Source organism: Cavia porcellus, unplaced genomic scaffold, assembly GCF_034190915.1.
Source record: "Cavia porcellus strain 051 isolate PalLab524CR breed Dunkin Hartley unplaced genomic scaffold, mCavPor4.1 scaffold_17, whole genome shotgun sequence".
In the NCBI taxonomy this organism is placed as follows: domain Eukaryota; kingdom Metazoa; phylum Chordata; class Mammalia; order Rodentia; family Caviidae; genus Cavia; species Cavia porcellus.
The window spans coordinates 654,899-674,474 of record NW_026947500.1 but is presented as its reverse complement, the minus strand read 5'-3'; the positions used below and the strand labels follow the sequence as shown (position 1 = coordinate 674,474).

Genomic DNA, 19,576 nt, shown 5'->3' with positions numbered 1-19,576 from the left:
TTCTTCATCTTACTGACTAGCATTCCACATAGATTAGGCTTTCCTTCACCTTTCAATTTGTCTAAATCATAAAAAACGTGAAAAACATTTCCATTATTAGATAAGGCTTGTGAGGCTCTGGATTGAATGACTTCTTTCAGAAATAAAGGACATCTAGAACCTTAGTACACTAGTGTGCATTGTTAGTCTATGCTATTAAGTATTCTGCCAGATATTTAACTCATAAAAACTTTTATTCATAGTGCGATCCATGCAACTAGTACATGACTTGGAGCAGAAGTGAGAAGAGGCTGCCAACACAGTAAATAGGAGAGCGCCTGATTTCTACATCTTAACTGGACATTGCTCTTTTAGCTGTAGATTCATTAAATGATGCTGATCGCTAAATAAATATCTCATTATCATGATTTTAAAAGTAGAACTAAAAACATAAGCTCTTTGGCTTATTAGAAATAATTTTAAGACTTATTAAATGTATTTCTGAGACTGAGAATTTGCTAACAAACTTTCAAGTAATTAGATTATCTTGTTAAACTGTTGTTTTACAACAACCAATAAATGCAAATATATTTTTATTACTACAGAATATAGCAATCAAATATATTGATGGTTACCTAGTTTATGTCTTTATGAAAGCTTCTTTCCTAACATGCTGTCTTTTTAGAGTTTTTCTTATCTTTCTTCTATTACAGAATAAACATCTTTGCAAGTTAAATCCCTGAGGCTGCTGCATGTCTTCACCTCTTTGTACTATTTTATGAGCTTATACTGGAAAAAGGGAAGAATTTAAATTAAAATTGCATTTAAGAGCAAAGCTTGGATTTTTTTGCCTGACATCTAATTTAGGAAAACAAGCTATTGCACATCTTTGTTTAACTTCTATGTAAAATTTTCAATGCTGTATGACAGTTGTTTCTTTCTAAAGAATAATCAATATTTGTGTTTTTTCCTATTCTTTTTGCCCTTCTAATTTTAATAAGCCAGGGAATTGGGCCTACCAGCACCCCCAGTTCTGGAAACTGGGTGGCCTGAGGTGAGTGTCCCTGCACCATCCCGAACCTGGGAGTTTGGGATCATGGCTCCCACCAACCGAGGAACTTCACAGTTCCCGGCCACATTCAACCTACTTCGCAGGGCTTGGACCTGCCTTCACCACCTGCAGTGACCCTCTCTCAATCCGGTGAACTGGGCAGCCAGAGTCCCAGGAGCTGAGGGCATAGAAGAGGATTTCAAATAGGCCCTTGTCGATGTCCGCTCCCGGCCGGCAGGAAGGACACACGACAAAGTCTGGTAGTGGACAACCTTTTCTTTTTATTTTCCTTCTCCGTACAGCCTGCCCTGGGTTCTCCCAGCTGAAGCCTCCTCTGGTCCGCTCCCCGCGGCTCCTTTTGTGCTTCAGTCTGCCCCAAAGCCTCTACCGGTCCGCTCTCCGCGGCTCCTTTTGGGCTTTTACTTCTGGGCTTCTACCTGGCTTCTACTTCCGCCCAGGGGTGGCGCCGGTATATATATGGGTACAGTGTCCAATCATGTTAAAGTAAGCAAGGCAAGCTGATTGGCTAACATCATCAGTTGCCAGGCAGACTGTATTGTTGAGCGGGTTGTTTACGCGGTAAGCAGGAAACTAACATATTCGATGGGAGGGGCAATCTACCTCAGGCTTTGCTCTTTCCTACAGGCCGCACGTCCGCCGCGCAAGGCGAGCTATCACAGACGCGGCTCCCAACATCTCCCCCTATTTTATTTTTTATGAATGTGCGCATCGTAGCCCTTCCTGGACTGGGTGCAGAGGCTTATGCCCTATGTGTAGGCCCACCGTAGGTCCTTGGCTTAGACCCTGGTTGGCCATGCCATGGTCTGCCAAGGCCCTGAGGCCCTCGTCCTTTTTCTAGGGCCAGGCACAAACTGGACGGAACCTGGATGCACACAAGCTTGCACTCATTTCCTCTCCGTAAAGAAATCCCCTCGGAGAGAAATTTAGACCTGGGCAGCATCTAACAGTCCAGCGGCTTACGTGCAGGATGGGGTAGGGCCTGGCTTAGGTCGAGTCGTGCTGGGGAGGCACGCTCTTACCCGTCATTGACTCACCTACCCTGCTGTGTATTGTCACCTTATGGAGGAGAATGAGGGATGCCCGCCATATCTAGACTCGGTCGTGGGCCAATTGAGCAAGCCATGCATATGCCTGAGGATCTTCTTGTCCATTTCGGGCTACTGCTATTTCTATTCATCTTGTTGGTTGGTCTGTGATGGATCTCCAGTAGGGCAGGTCTGATCTTCAGTCGAGGGCTTTGTTGCCCGTGTCAGTCTCTCCGGTATCCACAGTGGTTCTCGTCCCGGTTCCTGTGGGAAAACACAAACCGCGCCTCGGTTCCAGCTGACCACTGGATCCGGGCCCATCCATTGTCCTGTCATAGATAACCGCGCCTTTGGAGGCAGGCCTTGGCTTACTCCCCCTTTTTGTTTTTTATTTTTTATTTTTTATTTTTATCTTTTTTTTTTTTTTTTTTTTTTGTTTTTTTTGTTTTTATCGGTACCAGGGATTGAACTCACGACTGCCTGCTTGCAAGGCAAGCGCTTATGCCGCTGAGCTAAATCCCCAGCCCCCATTTCCTCGACCGGCGTTTTTCTCAGCCTGCTCGGCAGAGAACTCTGCGTACCAGGCTCGCCAATCCAGGTAACTGCCCGAGGGCAGACACGCCTTTGCCAGCTGAATCCAGTCCGCGGGGGTGAGGGGCCCAGAAGACAGATTCTCCAGCATGGCAATGGTGTAAGGCGCAGTCGGCCCAAAGGTTGTAACTGCATTTTTAAGTTCTCTAATCTGCTTTATCTCAAAAGGCTCCCATACATTGCGTCCCTGGCCCATAGCTACTTGTACAGGGAATATCTCGTAGGGGCCACTATCTATCCCAGGTGGATGTACCTCATGAGACAAGCGTCCCCCCTGCCAAAGCCGCCTGTAAAAATACCGACCCGCCGGCGGCGGAGCATAAGACGGCGGCCGTGATTGGGCGGAAAATGGGGGCCCGTGCATCACTTCCTGTTCTGGCGAAAGGGGAGAGAGCTCCCAGGCGGCCGCCTCGTGGCGAGGAATCGCCTCAGGAAACGGCCCCTAAGGTGGGGCGGAAGGCTTCGCCTCCCTCTTGCGCCGGGGAGCGCTCAGGAGCTCTCTACTCCTCCGCAGACCAGGTTGAGCAGAGCGCAATTCGCGGGGCAACGCTGGAAAAGAACCCTGCGACTCCTTATTGAGCGACTTAGGCTCCTGACAGCTGGTCTCTTTGGCCCCCTTGCCATTCAACTTTCCCTCGTCCTCGGAGTCAGACGACTCCGAGGCTAGAGCCCCGTCCTCCTCCTTAGCATCCTTGTTCCCCTTGACGGACCCCTCTCGGGAGCTCCCTGACTGGGCCTGCTCAGATACCCTGCGTACTTTTGTAAGCTCTTGAGAGCTTTCTCCACAACCACCCTCGCTCTTAGTGTTGCTACCTAACATGTTTCCCATCTTTTAATATGTTACTCACCGCGTGAGGCCCAAGGAATCCGCCACTTACGCGTGAGCCTGAGGGGAGTCTAAAAGCCCTGTAGGTGCGCGCCACCCAGAGCCCAGGCTTATCCCCAACTCACCTGTCTCGCAGCTCTGTACTGGAGCGTTGTCCACTTCCACGTCTCGGGGGTGATCAGTCCCCGGGCGGGCCTCCAAATGTCGATGTCCGCTCCCGGCTGGCAGGAAGGACACACGACAAAGTCTGGTAGTGGACAACCTTTTCTTTTTATTTTCCTTCTCCGTACAGCCTGCCCTGGGTTCTCCCAGCTGAAGCCTCCTCTGGTCCGCTCCCCGCGGCTCCTTTTGTGCTTCAGTCTGCCCCAAAGCCTCTACCGGTCCGCTCTCCGCGGCTCCTTTTGGGCTTTTACTTCTGGGCTTCTACCTGGCTTCTACTTCCGCCCAGGGGTGGCGCCGGTATATATACGGGTACAGTGTCCAATCATGTTAAAGTAAGCAAGGCAAGCTGATTGGCTAACATCATCAGTTGCCAGGCAGACTATATTGTTGAGCGGGTTGTTTACGCGGTAAGCAGGAAACTAACATATTCGATGGGAGGGGCAATCTACCTCAGGCTTTGCTCTTTCCTACAGGCCGCACGTCCGCCGCGCAAGGCGAGCTATCACAGACGCGGCTCCCAACAGGCCCTGGGGAAGCCTTGGAATAACACTTGAAACATGGAAATATATAAAAATGACAAAACAAAAGACCAAAATATAATCTCAAACCTCTAGCCCATTCCAAGAAACCTTAGAAGCTATGCACATAGAAGAAAATATGTGCCATACACCTGAAATACCTGAATTAATAGAAACTGAAATAAAGAAGCAACTCCAGGAAGCTTTAAAGGAATTCAAACTAGAAATAATCTCCCAGGTAAAAGAAAAAATGATAAAAGAAGTGAAAGGGATGCTGAACATATCTAAAGAAGACGGAGTTTAAAAATTGGAGGATCTAAACAAAAAGGTAGAATCCCTGGATGAACAATATAAGAAACAAACAATACATAAAGCAGATGCAAAGGCATATACAGGAAATCAAAAATTTCATTGAAAGTTGTAAAAAACACCTCAATGAAAGTGTAGAATTTCAGACCTGGAAGACAAGATTGCAGCTAGTGAACAGGAAAGGAAAGATCTTTTAAAAATAACAAGGAAACAGGAAATCATTCAACAGCTGCAAGAAGATTCAAAGAAAAACAACATATCATTGATAGGGATAAATGAAAAAGAAGGGGACAACATAAAAGATGTCAAGAGGATATTTAGAGAAATAATACCTGAAAATTTCTCAAACAAGAGATCGGAAACTGACATCAGGATCAGTGAAGCATATACAACTCCAAATAGCCATACCCAAAACTATACCCAGACATATAATAATCACCATCCCATAAATACAACATAAGAATAAAATATTAAAAGATGTTAGAGAGAAAAGACAGATCACCTATAAATGAAAACCTATCAGAATCACAGCAGACTTCTCAGCACAAACAATAAAGTCAAGAAGAGCATGGAGTGAAGTATTTCAAATTCTAAAGGAAAATGATTTCCAACCTAGGCTGATGTACCCTGAAAAACTGTCCTTCAAAGTTGATGGAGAAATAAGATACTTCCATGACAAAGGATAGCTGAAGAACTTTATGATCTCCACACCAACCCTGCAAAGAATACTGAAAGACAGTTTAGATACACTTAGGAAAAAACCACTAAGCAAAGCAGAAAATTAAACAGAACAGAAAGATAAAGATTCAACAGCAGAAAGATAACACGTCAACAATAAACCAACACGTAACACTTATAACCATTAATGCAAATGGTCTCAGTGCACCAATTAAAAGGGGATTTAGCTCAGCGGCATAAGCACCTGCCTTGCAAGCAGGCAGTTGTGAGTTCGATTCCCAGTACCGATAAAAAGGAAAAAGACAAAAAAAAAAAAAAAAAAAAAAGAAAGAAAGAAAGAAATAGATTGGCAGAATGGATCAAGAAACAAAATCCAAGGATGTGCTGTCTACAAGAAATCTCTAACCCAAAAGGATACTCACAGACTGAGAGTCAAAGGACGGAAAACAATACTTCATGCAACAGGAACCCCCTAAAAAAGCAGAGATAGCTATTCTGTTTGCAGACAATGTGAAACTCAAACTAACAATGATCAAAAGAAGGTCATTACATGCTGCTTAGGGGAAAACTTCAAGAGGAAGAGATAACAATCTTAAATATGTATGCACCAAATTCCAGAGCACCCAGTTATATAAAGCAAGCATTAATAGAAATCAAAACCCAAATTAGCAATAACACAATTATAACAGGAAGCATCCACACACCATTGACACCAAGGGACAGATCAACCAGACACAAAATCAGCAAAGAAATAAGAGAATTGAATCACATCTGTGAACAAATGGACTTGATAGACATATACAGAGTATTCCATCCAACACCAGAATACACATTCATCTCAGCAGTACATGGGTCATTCTCTAAGATAGAACATATGCTAGCCCACAGAACATATTTAAATAAATGCAAAAGAGTTGAAATTATCCCATGCATGTTATCGTATCATAGAACCATGAAATTAGAAAATAATGATAAAAGATACTGCAGAAATCCCACAAACACATGGAAGTTGAAAAACATACTCTTGAGTAATCAGTGGGTCTCAAGGGAAATTAAAAAAGAAATTAAACAATACCTACAAGAAAATGAAAATACAAATGCAACTTATCAGAATCTGTGCAATGCAATAAAAGCTGTCCTCAAAGGAAAATTTATTGTACAGAGTTCCCACATCAGGAAAACAGAACGAATACAAAAAAATAACCTGATGTTACACCTCAAACATCTAGAAAAAGAAGAGCAAGTCAAGACCAAAATCAAAAGAAGGGAGGAGATTATAAAAACCAGAGCAGAAATAAATGCAATCAAGACTAAGAGAACAATCCAAAGAATCAATGACTCAAAGACTTGGTTCTTTGACAGAATAAATAAAATTGATAAGCCCCTAGCCAACCTTATTTTAAAAAGGGACAAAAAGTTCAAATTCATGCAATAAAGAATGAAAAAGGTGAAATCACTACAGACTCTGTAGAAATACAGAAGATTATCAGCATCTATGTAGAAAACCTCTACTCTCAAAGATTTGATAACACAGAAGAAATAGACAGATTCCTTGAAACATATGAAGTACCAAAGCTGGGTCAAGGAGATGTAAAACTGCTGAATAACCCACTTTCTATTAATGAAATTGAGACTATAATTAAGTCCTTACCTACAAAGAAGAGCCCACGACCAGACGGATTCACTGCAGGATTCTACAAGAAATACAAAGAAGACTTAATGCCGACACTCCTCAAACTCTTCAATGAAATTGAAAGGGAAGTAATCCTTCCTAAGTCATTCCTGGAAACAAATATTACTCCAGCACTAAAACCTGAGAAAGACCCAACTAAAAAAGAGAACTACAGGACAATCTCCCTAATGAACACAGATGCAAAAATCTCAATAAAATATTGGCAAATAGGATGCAGCAAATCATCATGAAGATTATACACCATGACCAAGTGGGATACATCCCAGGCAAGCAAAGATGGTTCAACATATGTAAATCAATAAAAGTAATCCACCATATCAATAAAATCAAAAGTAACAATCACATGGTCATTTCTATAGATGCAGAAAAAGCTTTTGATAAAGTCCAACATTCATTCATGATAAGAACCTTATAGAAAATTGGAATAGATGATCTTTACCTCAATGTAATAAAGACCACCTATGACAAACCAACAGCCAGTATCATACTAAATAGCCAAAAACTGAACGCCTTTACCTTAAAATTAGGCACAAGACCAGGATGTCCCTTAGCACCACTCCTGTTTAATATAGTACTGGAAATATTAGCCAGAGAATTAGACAAAAGAGAGAAATAAAAGGGGTAAAGATAAGAAAAGAAGACGTTAAATTATCATTATTTGTTGGTGACATGATTCTCTACATAGAACACTCCCAAAATGCCATTGAAAAACTCCTAGATATAATAAAGTCAGCAATGTAGCTGGATACAAAATTAATACTCAAAAATCAATAGCATTCCAATACACTAACAACAGAATCACAGAGACAGATATGAGAAGCCACACCCTTCACATTAGCAACCCAAAAAATGAAATATTTAGGAATTACTCTCACACAAGAAGTGAAAGATCTATATAGGGAAAATTATAATACACTGAAAAAAGCAATTGAAGATGATCTCAGAAAATGGAAAGGCATCCCTTGTTCATGGATAGGAAGAATAAATATTGTGAAAATGGCCATTGTCCCCAAACTGTTACAAAGATTCAATGCAATCCCAATAAAATTATCATCAACATACCTTATAGATCTAGAGAAATCCCTCCCAAAAATTCATCTGGAGGGAGAAGAGACCTAGAATAGCAAAGATAGTTCTAAGCAGCAAAGGCAAGGCAGGAGGTATCACAATCCCTGACTTGAAGTTATATTACAAAGCAACCATAGTAAAATCAACATGGTACTGGAATCAAAACAGAGCCAAAGATCAATGGAATAGATTAGAAGATACAACCACAACTACAAACACACTCAACCACCTTATCTTCGATAAAGGAGCCAAGCAGGTTCACTGGAAGAACGACAGTCTTTTTAATAAATGGTGTTGGAGAAGCTGGCTCTCCATATGCTAAAAACTAAAACTAGACCCATGCTTATCACCATGTACTAAATTAAAATCTAAATGGATGAAAGATCTGAATATTAAAACAGAAACACTAAATTTATGGGAAGATAAATTGGGTAGAAACCTTGAAGACATAGGGGTAGGTAGAGAATTCATGAACAAGACTCAAACCGCACGGGAAATACTTCCCAGAATCAATAACTGGGACCACCTCTTATTAAAAAGTTTCTGCATGTCAAAAGAAATCTCCAGCATAGTGAAAAGAAAACCCACAAACTGGGAAAAAATCTTAGTGAACTCTCCCTCAGACAAAGGACTTCTGTCTAAAACATATAAAGAATTTTTAAAAATCAGACCCCCAAAATTCAAGAATGCAGTCCAAAAATGGGCATCTGAGATGGATACACAATTCTCAAATGGAGAAATACAAATGGCAAATAAATACATGAAAAATGTTCATCATGATTACTCATTAGAGAAATGCAAATTAAAACCACACTGAGATACCATCTCACTCCTGAAAGAATGGCCAGGATCAAGAAAACCACCAATAACAAATGCTGGAGAGGATGTGAGGAAAAAGGAACTCTCCTGCACTGTTGGTGGGAGTGTAGACTGGTGCAACCATTGTGGAGGTCAGTCTGGAGATTTCTCAAAAAGCTGGGATTGGGAGTCCCATTTGTTTCACTTCTAGGCATATTCCCAGAAGAACTGAAAGCATGATACCACAGTGATATATGTGCACCCATGTTTATAGCAGCACAATTTGTAATTGCCGGATCTTGGAAACAACCTAAGTGTCCATCAACTGAGGAATGGATAAAAAAGTTGTATTTTTATACAATGGAGTACTACTCAGCTATAAAGAAGGATCACATTGAGATGTTTATAAATAAATAGGCACAGCTTGAGACCATACTCATAAAGCAAAATAAATCAAACTCACATGTATAAATACCAAATAGTTTCCCTTGTGTAAGAAATGGTAAGAATGCATAAAAATATGTTGTAATCATGATTCCCCATTATATTGCTTTGAAGCCTTATAATGTTTTCATTCATTAGTTGGAATGGTTTTATTTTGGGTTGTTTGATTTTTTCTGTCTGTGATGGTATAAACAGCTATTTTGAAGAAAACAAGACACTATAATAGCTAGTGATGATTTAATATCATCTCGTTTTGAAGTCCCATCAAGCTTTTGTTCTTCTATCTCCATCGGTTTTATCATGTTGTATCCCTTTGGATTTTATAATATGTGATAGTATAAGTAAAATTTATTATAGCCAAGGAGATACTATAGTAACCATTGTTTCTTTTCTGTTAGTTGGTTCTGAATACTTGTAATGCTTTCATTCTCTTGAATGGTTTTACACTCTCTTGTTATGTTTGATGCTATAGTATATGAAGTTATACTCAAATATTTCAAGGAAAGAGACACTGTGGTAACTACTGTTACGTTGGGTTGTCTTGTGGTGAAACACTATGTTGCTTAAATTGTTCTGCTCTGACCTGTGTGTTATGTCCTCTTTTATCTTAATCTTTTTTAAAAAAATAAAAAAATTTTAATAAACCAGTTAACTAATCCAGGATCTCATTTGCTCTAGAATTCATTATAACATATATGGTTTATTCATTTGTACAGGGGTAACAATAATTTCATTACATTCATTCATTCAAAAATATACATTGTACCTTAGTTAGGAGAGCAGGCACTCCTTTAGACATTGTGGATACCGAGTTAAACAAAATGTAGTACTTTTGCTCCACATATTAACATTCTATAATTTACAAGGCAGATATGTAAATAAATGATCTTAAGCCAATGGGATGAGTAATTATAAATGAAGGGAATGAGGAAGAGGTACATATGGTTTACTTTAAAATGTTAAATATAAGACAGCATATGTCATGCATAAAGGGATAATGAAAACTATTTACCAAGGATGATATTCCAGAATCTGAACGTGAATATAATGTTCTTCTGTTCCTTGACAGAGCTGAAAGAGTATGAGTCTCACCTGAATCAGAGTAGTATGGTGAATTAGATGGACAAATCTCTTGACTACTTGTGTTCTGATCTGAGGAGCTGAATGGAATAAAATTTTTATAGTGTTTATATATAACACTAATTTATTGTTTATATAACAAACTTTTCTGTTTGAAGAAGAGACAAATTATACCGCTTTATCTAGGTTTAAATAAACCACTTTAACTAGGTTTAAAAAGACTTTTACATTTCATCATAATCCTCAGCATTTTTGGTTAATACAAATACACTTAATACAAATTCTCCCCAATGTTAAGAGCTGTATATATGAACTATGTTTCATAGGAAAATTGAGCTAATAACACACACATACAAAGACACACATGTATAAGGTACTAAGGAGCTCAGTCCTCATATAGGAAGGTCATTCCTCATGTAGCTACGCTAGAGATTTGCTACAATACACATTCATAAACTCTCTATTGTTGCTCATGAATCCAGGCCTTAAATGTTCTCTGAATGTCCCTTTTAATATTGGCAATCATTGTCTGTAAAGGCATGCTCATTAATAACAAAAAAATAAAAAGTAAAATATTCAGTGGCAAGCAAATGAAAAGGCCAGGTTCTTTAATTAAGTTTTCCCAATGGTTCAGTTATTTCTATATCCCCATTTTTATAACACTATGATACAAAATGTCTTTTTCACTCTTCTGTTCTAATCTCATTTGTTATTCATTGTTACTATATTTTTCTCTTTCTGGTCATCAGTAGTTACAAGTTTCTCTTCCTATAATAAAGCGATACATGATTTAAGCCAATAATTTAAAAGCCATATCGAAAGATGATTTGTTTTAAGTAAACCTAGAAATCATTTTACTATTTCTGTCCACTTTTTTCTTTTGATAGTTGTTTTCAGGTTTCAAGAATCTAAATAAATGGGGGCTGGGGATTTAGCTCAGCGGCATAAGCACCTGCCTTGCAAGCAGGCAGTCGTGAGTTCAATCCCTGGTACCGATAAAAATGAAAAAGATAAAAAAAAAATGAATCTAAAGAAATAGCATTCCAGATTTTATAGTAGAGTTATTCGACCTCTATAGCAGGTTTTTTTCTTACAATGAATTATGTAATTCGTACATACTGAGCTCACATTCATAAAATGCAGTGCAAAGGTGTCTTTCTCTTTTACTTAAACACTCAGTTGATACCCTAACAGCGTCTAGTCATTATTTTCTAAATTACCTTATACTGCGAAATAGTATCCTATTATAAAATTAGCATTACCATTCATTAAAAATAAAGCAATATATTATTATCAATTAGAAAATTATTTCCCTATCTGCCACTAAATATTTAAAAATCAAGAATTTTTTCTTAATTATGTAAAAAAGTCAGAAAGTACATGTTCTCATTTGATTAGTTTGGACATTGCTTCTTTACATTGCCAAAGCCTATGTTTTCATAAAAAATTAACAAACACTAGAAGTAAAATATTAAATTCCCTGAATTGTATTATTCCTAAATTGAATTAATTCTACTGTCTATATCTGAAATTTTAGGCAACAATTTTAGGAATAATTTGAAAACAAGTAGAGTGATATTTGGGGGAATGAACAGGTGACAGTTTAATGACTTTTTTAGCTGAATTGTCTTTATTGAAATATACTAGCTATTTTATTTCAGAACAAAATCAGAAAAACAAGGATAATGAACATAACAAATGATGTCTTAAGGTTTTTACTCTGGTGATGGTTACATAATTAGGGACTGAGTTAATAACCTGGAAGTCTCTATTTTTTAAATCTTAAATATGAGAAATGTTCTATTTTCCTTTAAAAAAAACTCACCAAAGTAAAAATGTTCAGATTTGTAAAATATCTGATAAGAAAGATCCAGTTGAGTGAATTTACGGTGAATCTTCCTGTGTAGGGCTACCAGACCAGCAGTTACCATGTAAAATTGTTTCAAGGTGAGTGAAAGTTATTTTCCTAGTTTACTTCAGGGTTTTCTGCTTTATTAATTTACTTTTTGTAGAACAAATGCGGAGAGTTGGCCATATTGAGCATGTGCTTTTACACTAAGCTACATTCCTAGCTCCATTTTTCTTGGTTAAAATAGAACCTTGTGTGAGACTATCTGAATGTCTCAGCATTTGTTAGTACTACAAAGCAACTAAAATTTTGGCAATGCAATCATATATACAGCTAACAGTCTCCCTCCCTCATTTCTCTTTCTGTCTTGTTTTTTAAAGAATAAAACGAAGAATAGTCAAGAGTTCCAGCTAAGTAGATGACTGGGTTTTCTTCAAGCCTGACACCTCTGGCTCTCTGCCTTCCCCTTCTGTCACTCCTGGGCAGTGTGTCAGGGAGCAGTGACAGGGTGCCGTGCTGGAAAACCACGGTAGAATCTCCGACACAGTCTAAAGATCTGTGCTGTGTTACTTCAATTGTAAATTCCACATGGAAGCTTTCTTCATTTTCTTTTAAAAAGAAGAAAAGAAAAGAAATCTCACCAAAATAAGTAAATTCTGAATCTCTAGTTCAAAAAAGTAAGTTAAAACAGATACAACTTCCAGTAACATAAATAACTCAAACTCTGCCCTTTACCATTGCATTAATGTGCATGACACTGAATACAAAACTATAAGATCTGCTTAGGAATCTGAAGATTTGATTCTGACACTGGAAAAGGTGGTCAGAGCCTCTGACCATCAGGCATTTTTTTAATCTTTGATATTTAGAAGATGGTGAAACTCTACCTGAATGATAGATTTTATTTTGTTGTGTAACGTTCTTTTGTTGATATTATTGTTGTTCTGTAACATTCTTGCTACTATTGTTTCTAGCATAATGATTTTAGCTAACATTCATTGAATACTCAACATGCACTTCACACTTTACTAAGAACCTTACATGGAACTCATTTAACATCCCATTCATATGATGCGTGAGTAGCAATACCATCTTGATTTTCTGCATGAGGAAACTGAGGTACAAAGAGGAGCATAACTTACCAACACACGTGCCCATGTGTTAACTATTAGCGTTCAAATAAGGTTCAGATAAGCTGCTGTGCTGCTTTAAAAATAACTGTACAGTTCTCTTATTATTACGATGCACTTGCTGTTACAAGCACCACTGGCGCTGATTTTCTTATTCTAATTGCTCTGCTTAACCAAGTAGAAATAATTTCACTCGTGAATAGAACCTGTAAATCTGGACAATTCTTATTTACTGAAAACAAAAATTAAGCCTTCAGGAGTTGAATCCATGGAGAATACCATCCTAGATAACATTACGAGTTTTAAAATCCTCTCTTAACTTTCCACACCCCCAATAAAACCAGACACATGCAGTTTAGTTGGTATTCTGGTTTACTCATTTTTAATCTTTTTGCCTGCAGTGAACAAACAAACAGTTATCATAAATTACAATTCTGAGCTTTTATGAAAGAGGAATTAATTTTATTAATGTTCTAATATAAAGCTGCCTTGGAGAACGTGTTATGATAAAACTGTACAGGAATCACCAGCCATGATTTATAGGGTCTTTAAAATAGGTGGCATTATCTGAATTGGCCATCTATTCTTATGGGGTTTTTTTGTAAGTATAGAATGACTAATAAGAAGGAATCAGGTGAGCTGACACTGCTAGATAAAAAAACAACAGTAATACAACATCAATTCACGAGAACCTTTCATCAGAAAATTGCAATGTCCTTTACAATCACCAATTTATAAGCCTCATAAATTGTGTGCAGCAAGCAGTGCTATCTGTTTAATTAAAATGTCAAGTTAGTGACTATGTAACTTTGTGAGGTGAGTGAAGGAGGAACTGGCAGGTGGCCTAGTTTCTGAAGTGAATCCGAACTCTTGAGTGGCTGAAAGATGTGTTGGGCACACATCATAGAGAAGGCCAAGGGCCTCCTTCGAGTCATACAGGGTTAGCAAAGCTATCTTAAATAACACCAGTCTTAAATATTCTAAATGTGCTATATATATTCTTTGTCTTGAGAGCTTTGTATTTAAGAAAGAAGGAAGGAAATAAGATTACATTTTATTTTTTCTAAAAGCAAAGGGCAGTTTTCCCCTTGAAAGAATAACCAGCTGGGTTCTTAAATCCACTAAAAACTAAGCATTTCTGAGAAAGGGTAGAAGAAAACTTCTAATACTTCTAGAGCATTACATTTGAATGGAAAGAGATATAAATTTAACCTTTTTGATTTCATACAGATCATTTTATAAAGACTAAGAAGTGCTGTCCTTCTGTGCTTGTATTTTATTCACCTGTAACCCTGTAATGGTTATGTGACCTGTATGCTGGGGACAGTAATGGAATAGCAGAGTTTCCTTGACTGAGTTGTCATAGAATCAGGAGCACATTTGATGGCAAGTTATTAACTGCTAAAATGGCAAATAAAATGCAGGAGATTTTTAATTTAAAGATTATCAATACTTTTTGATTGTTCTAAATTTTCTAGAAATAAAATCTTAAATAACTAAGTTCTTTTTTAAGAAATCAATTTTTTATTAGTACACACGTGCAGTGCACAATGTTCACACTCCTTGCGGGTCTGGGTACGTAGTGCACCCTCATTCTTTCTCCATTCCCTTCCCACCTACCCTGCCTCATCTCTTGACCCCCCCTTCCTTTCCCCTTGGTACATATTTGCAGCACACAATGTTTACACGTCTTGTGTGCAGCTGGTGCGTGTACATGACACAGCTTACCTCCCCTTCCCATCCCCGCCCTCCATTCCGCTACTCCCTCCCTCTTGCCCCACTGCTCCTCTGAGACAGATCTATCTCCCTACTTCCCGTGAGCTGCCTTTTCTTTTTCTCTTTATTTATATACTTTGAATTTCTCATATAAAAGAAAGCCAGGCGATATTTTTTTCTGAAAAAATGTTTTAACAATATTTTAGAAATATCTCAATTATCCTAACGCATAGCATTTTAACAAAATACCTTAAATTACTTACATTGTTACTACACTACAGTAAATTTTAATTTGAGAAATATACGACTGCAATTAAATTTTTTGTAATTTAACCTAAGCGAGTCAGATTTCAACTTTATGTGACCCACTTTTCATTTTCATAACACTTGCATGTGCTCATTGCTCCCGCTGAGGATACTCAGCCTTATAAACACCAAAAGGACCCCGTTAAAGCACAAAGAAACAGAGCAGCAATTACAATCCTTCTCTAAGACAGGCTGGCGAATTGTCATGTCTATTACTGCATTCACTAACATTTACGAAAGCAAAAGACATTCAAATACTAAAAGCAATGAAGACAGAGGGACTATATGCTGTCTGTAGGAATTATACTTAGAAATTTATAAAACTTAATTGTAGTAACACTCATAACTGCTCCTTAGATTTTTAATAAATATAGGAGAGACCTGTACTACTCCCTGTGTTATTAAAACTTTGAACATTTAACTGCATAATACACGGCAATAGAGAAGAATAGAGACACTATCGGAAAATACGGGATTTAGATAAGCCATGTGAACAAGGGCAGGCCTGTAAGGTTCCAAGTGAAATTGCTGTATTCAAGAAAGGTAAAATGAATGAGATTCTTTTCCTACAATGTACAGCAATGTACAGCTGTGTTATTGATAAAATGCTGGTGGAGAGAAGACTTCCCTCCCCTCCCTTCCCTCCCCTCTCCTCCCTCCCCTCCTTTCCCTTCCCTCCCCTCCCTCCCCTCCTCTCCCTCCCCTCCCCTCCCCTCCCTCCCTTCCTCTCCCTCCCCTCCCCTCCCCTCCTTTCCCTCCCCTCCTTTCCCTCCCCTCCTTCCCCTCCCTCCCCTCCTTCCCCTCCCTCTCTTCTCCTCCCCTCCCCCCTCCCTCCCCCCTCCCCTCCCCTCCCCTCCTTTCCCTCCCCTCCTTTCCCCTCCCTCCCCTCCCCTCCCTCCCCTCCTTTCCCTCCCCTCCCTCCCCTCCCTCCCTTCCTCTCCCCTCCCCTCCCCTCCCCTCCCTTCCCTTCCCTCCTCTTCCCTTCCCTTTTTTCTTTTCTCTTTTCTCTTCACTGCTTTGCTTTCTCTTTCTTCCTCACCATTCCTTCCCCATTCCCTTCCTTTCTCTTCCTTTCCCTTTGAAGACTGAGATCTAAGTTATATCACTTTGCAGTTTCTAGACTACTTTTAAAGGTTTGCTGGTTGATAGCAATACTTGTAGTAAAATTTGTTTTATACAGAACTCACAGATAAACCTCTTGTTGGTATAGTGTTTCAAAAGTTTTCAGCAACTAGCCAAAAACGAATTTCATAATTCTACACAGAACTTTTACCCAAGTATTACATGAAGACTTCTCCAAACTTTGGCATATTTAGATTTTAACATTAAAATTAACATTATATTTGGCCATTGCTTGAGAAATATATATAGTTGGCCAACAAAAACAGAACTTTATCACTCGTTTGGCCTCTAATCCTCTCCCTAATATAATTCTTCTTTTAACTATAGGCAGTCAATAGAAAACTTTAAGTTTTAACCTTTTATGAAATTATAGTATACTTAGTTCTAAAAACTGAAGGTACAAATCTTAATTTTGAAAAGATAAGAACCAGGTTTTACACCAATAAGTAATCCCCCTCCAAGGTCAAAGGACCTGAAAGCCCCATGATTATATGTTGTTTAATTATCAACATGCTTTGAGAAATACTCATGGACAGCTATGCCATGCAGGAATGAGGAAACAGAGACTAGGTTTGGCTTCTTAACCTGATTTGTGGCTTTAATGCCCTGTGTCTTTTCACGTGGTAATAGTAGTTCCACTTAAACCTATCCAGTTAACATTAATAGACACTGCTTTTTACCTGTCTTGCCTTTTTTCCCCCTGAAATTTATAAGGCTATCTTCAAGAGCCCTGTGTATCTATAGACATACCACCATTGGAAAAGCAAGCCTCTCTTCAACAAGAGCCATCATAAAAACCACATTGTGTTTGTAGGCATTTGCATGATATTAGGAGAGAGGAGAATGTTTGGGTTTCTCTGTCAAGAAACCATCATCTGTAATGCATGTAGTAAGGCTTTACATCTTTAAATGAAATTTAACCTTGTAATACTATGCTTCTTTGCCTTTTCTCCCCTCTATCAAGTAACAACTAAGGTTACTTTTAATCTCATTTTCTTACCTTTCACACATGTCTTGCTGGTGAAAACACTTTCCTCTCGCTCTCATAAAGCTATTTTTCTGAAGACATTTTTCATCACATTCCCAGGAAGGGATAGCAGAGCTGTCCACTTTTGGGGGTCTTCCATGGATTCACTGTGACCAAGGAAACAAGCTGTTACCTAGCAACCTGGTCCGTTAGGAGGTACTGTTACAGATCTCTTAGAGCTCATCAAAGGAATTCCTGTGGTCTTAGAGCAGCATTAGCAGTGAGTGTTGTTTACAGGGAATTGTCGAAACTGAGACAAAACAGAACCTTGACTGCAGAAATATAAATGAGGCCGAGAGGACAAACATCCTCAGTGTCCCTCTAATGTTTACTGTCATCCGTCTCATTATGTCTTCGGCTGTTTTCATCTGGCTGGGGCTTTGCTGAAGTGACACTTAAGCAATGTGTGCCTGCGTGTTTGGTTTCTTGCCTCTTTTCAGAATTAAAAGTTTCATAATTAAAAGGAGTAGCAAGGGGGAGGCATCCAACTCTTGCTTGAATTGTGCTTACGTAAAACTCCATCAGACTGGAGACAGGAAAGGGAGCACAGAAAAGGGAGAAAGAATATCATGTTATACTGTAGGACCATTTATTGGTCCACCAAATGTGTTCCAAGTGTCTTAGACACCTGGATGGCACTGTCATGAGCCCACATAAAGAAAGTTCTGTAAACCTGCAGTCTGCTTCTCTCCTCATTCCAAAACAGAACAGTTAGTTGTGCTTTTGAAAGTTAAGAAATTGCTGTTTGCCGAGAGGACGGTATTCTGCCATAGTCTTTCTTGCTTCAGAGAACAAGATATTTGGGAAATGACTTTATTAAAATTTGATTTTAAAACGAGAAATTTAGCATTTCTTGGAAAAAGCATCATGGTTTTTTATTATTTTTTCTTCTGTACAGTAATAATAAGCCATCTACTGACAAAGAATGATTCTGTAACCTTATGAATGTGTTTCATATCGAAAGATTTAAAAGTGTCCTCCACAATCAATTTCTATCAGAATGTAAATTTTAAGTACAAAATACTTCAGGCCAAAAATTAGCATAAAAATAGTCTATGCTAAATAATATAGTTTAAAAATATCTGATGAAGATTTGCAAACTGATTTTTTTCTATTGAATATTTTTGAGAAACTGTCAAATATCTAAAATGGTATCCCAACTTTCTGCATATTTTTTCTGTCATAAAAGACAGAGATCACAAATGTTAGACATTTCTTTTATTCTTATCTTTTTCAGCAACCTAGAAATTTCCTCAAGTGCCAAAATTCTAGATCATATTGATAGAAAAATTAATTAGCAAAACAAATTACATTGGTCTTAACTAGTCTTTTTAGTTTCTAGACCCAAACAACTGCTCCTTACCTCTACTGCTTCAGTACAAACTACGTATTACTTCAGTGGCTGAACTCTCCTTTGCTTAAAATAATGTTTAAGACTTTTAAAAAAAAAATCAATGGATAGGGCATTCTTCAGCTAGATGAATCAGATATCTGAAGTGGATGGGACCCAGTTATCACGATGCTTTAAAAGATTGCCATTATAAACTCTCAATTTCTCTTACTTGAATCTCCACCTGCCCATCAGAAGTTAGTCCAAGAAATAGCACTGCAAAGACCCCTGGTCTTGCTCTAGAATAGAATCACTCACTTTGAGGTGTTGTCTGGCAAACACATTGGAGTTCTGATCCGTTCTCAGGACCGACTCCCTTCTCTGCCAACTTCCCTGATCTCTATCTCCATTCTGACCCTCACCTGAGCAGCCAGACAAGAATTTCCACAGGGCATCATCCATCACATATTCAGCTACTCATAGTAACTTGCCTATTTGCTCTGCCTTACCTTGTATATCAAGAATACCTTATTAGTGTTTCTGTGCTTTTATTTGTGGGTTAGATCCTATCCCTTTCATCTTTAATTCAAAGCCATTGATCTGTAAATTCTCTACCTTCTGCATCATGAATTTCTCCTTCCCTACGAGATCATTCCCATAAGGATATAAATGTAGTGTAACTTTTCCCACTTAAAATAAAAACTCTTTGGCCTACTTCTTCTTTCAACTTTCATCCCAATGGATTGTTTCACGTACAAAGTATTGCAAACTTTTAAGTGTTATCGGTGCTTGGTGCTTCTAAGTCTTCTCTTTCTGGTCTCTCCTGTACTGACTCAATGTTTTCATTCCATTA

At 38.5% G+C, this 19,576-nt stretch overlaps 1 protein-coding gene across 1 annotated transcript; it reads right to left on the bottom strand.

The window, feature by feature from the left end:
• Positions 1 to 1,658: 1,658 nt before the first annotated feature.
• On the bottom strand, positions 1,659 to 10,325 carry LOC134470828 (igE-binding protein-like). Its single transcript, XM_063227118.1, has 2 exons — positions 10,176 to 10,325; positions 1,659 to 3,714 (listed from the first exon to the last, which is right to left on the bottom strand). The coding sequence occupies exon 2, from the start codon at positions 3,029 to 3,031 to the stop codon at positions 2,576 to 2,578; it is 456 nt and encodes a 151-aa protein (XP_063083188.1). The 5' UTR covers positions 3,032 to 3,714; positions 10,176 to 10,325; the 3' UTR covers positions 1,659 to 2,575.
• Between the last annotated feature and the right edge of the window lie 9,251 nt (positions 10,326 to 19,576).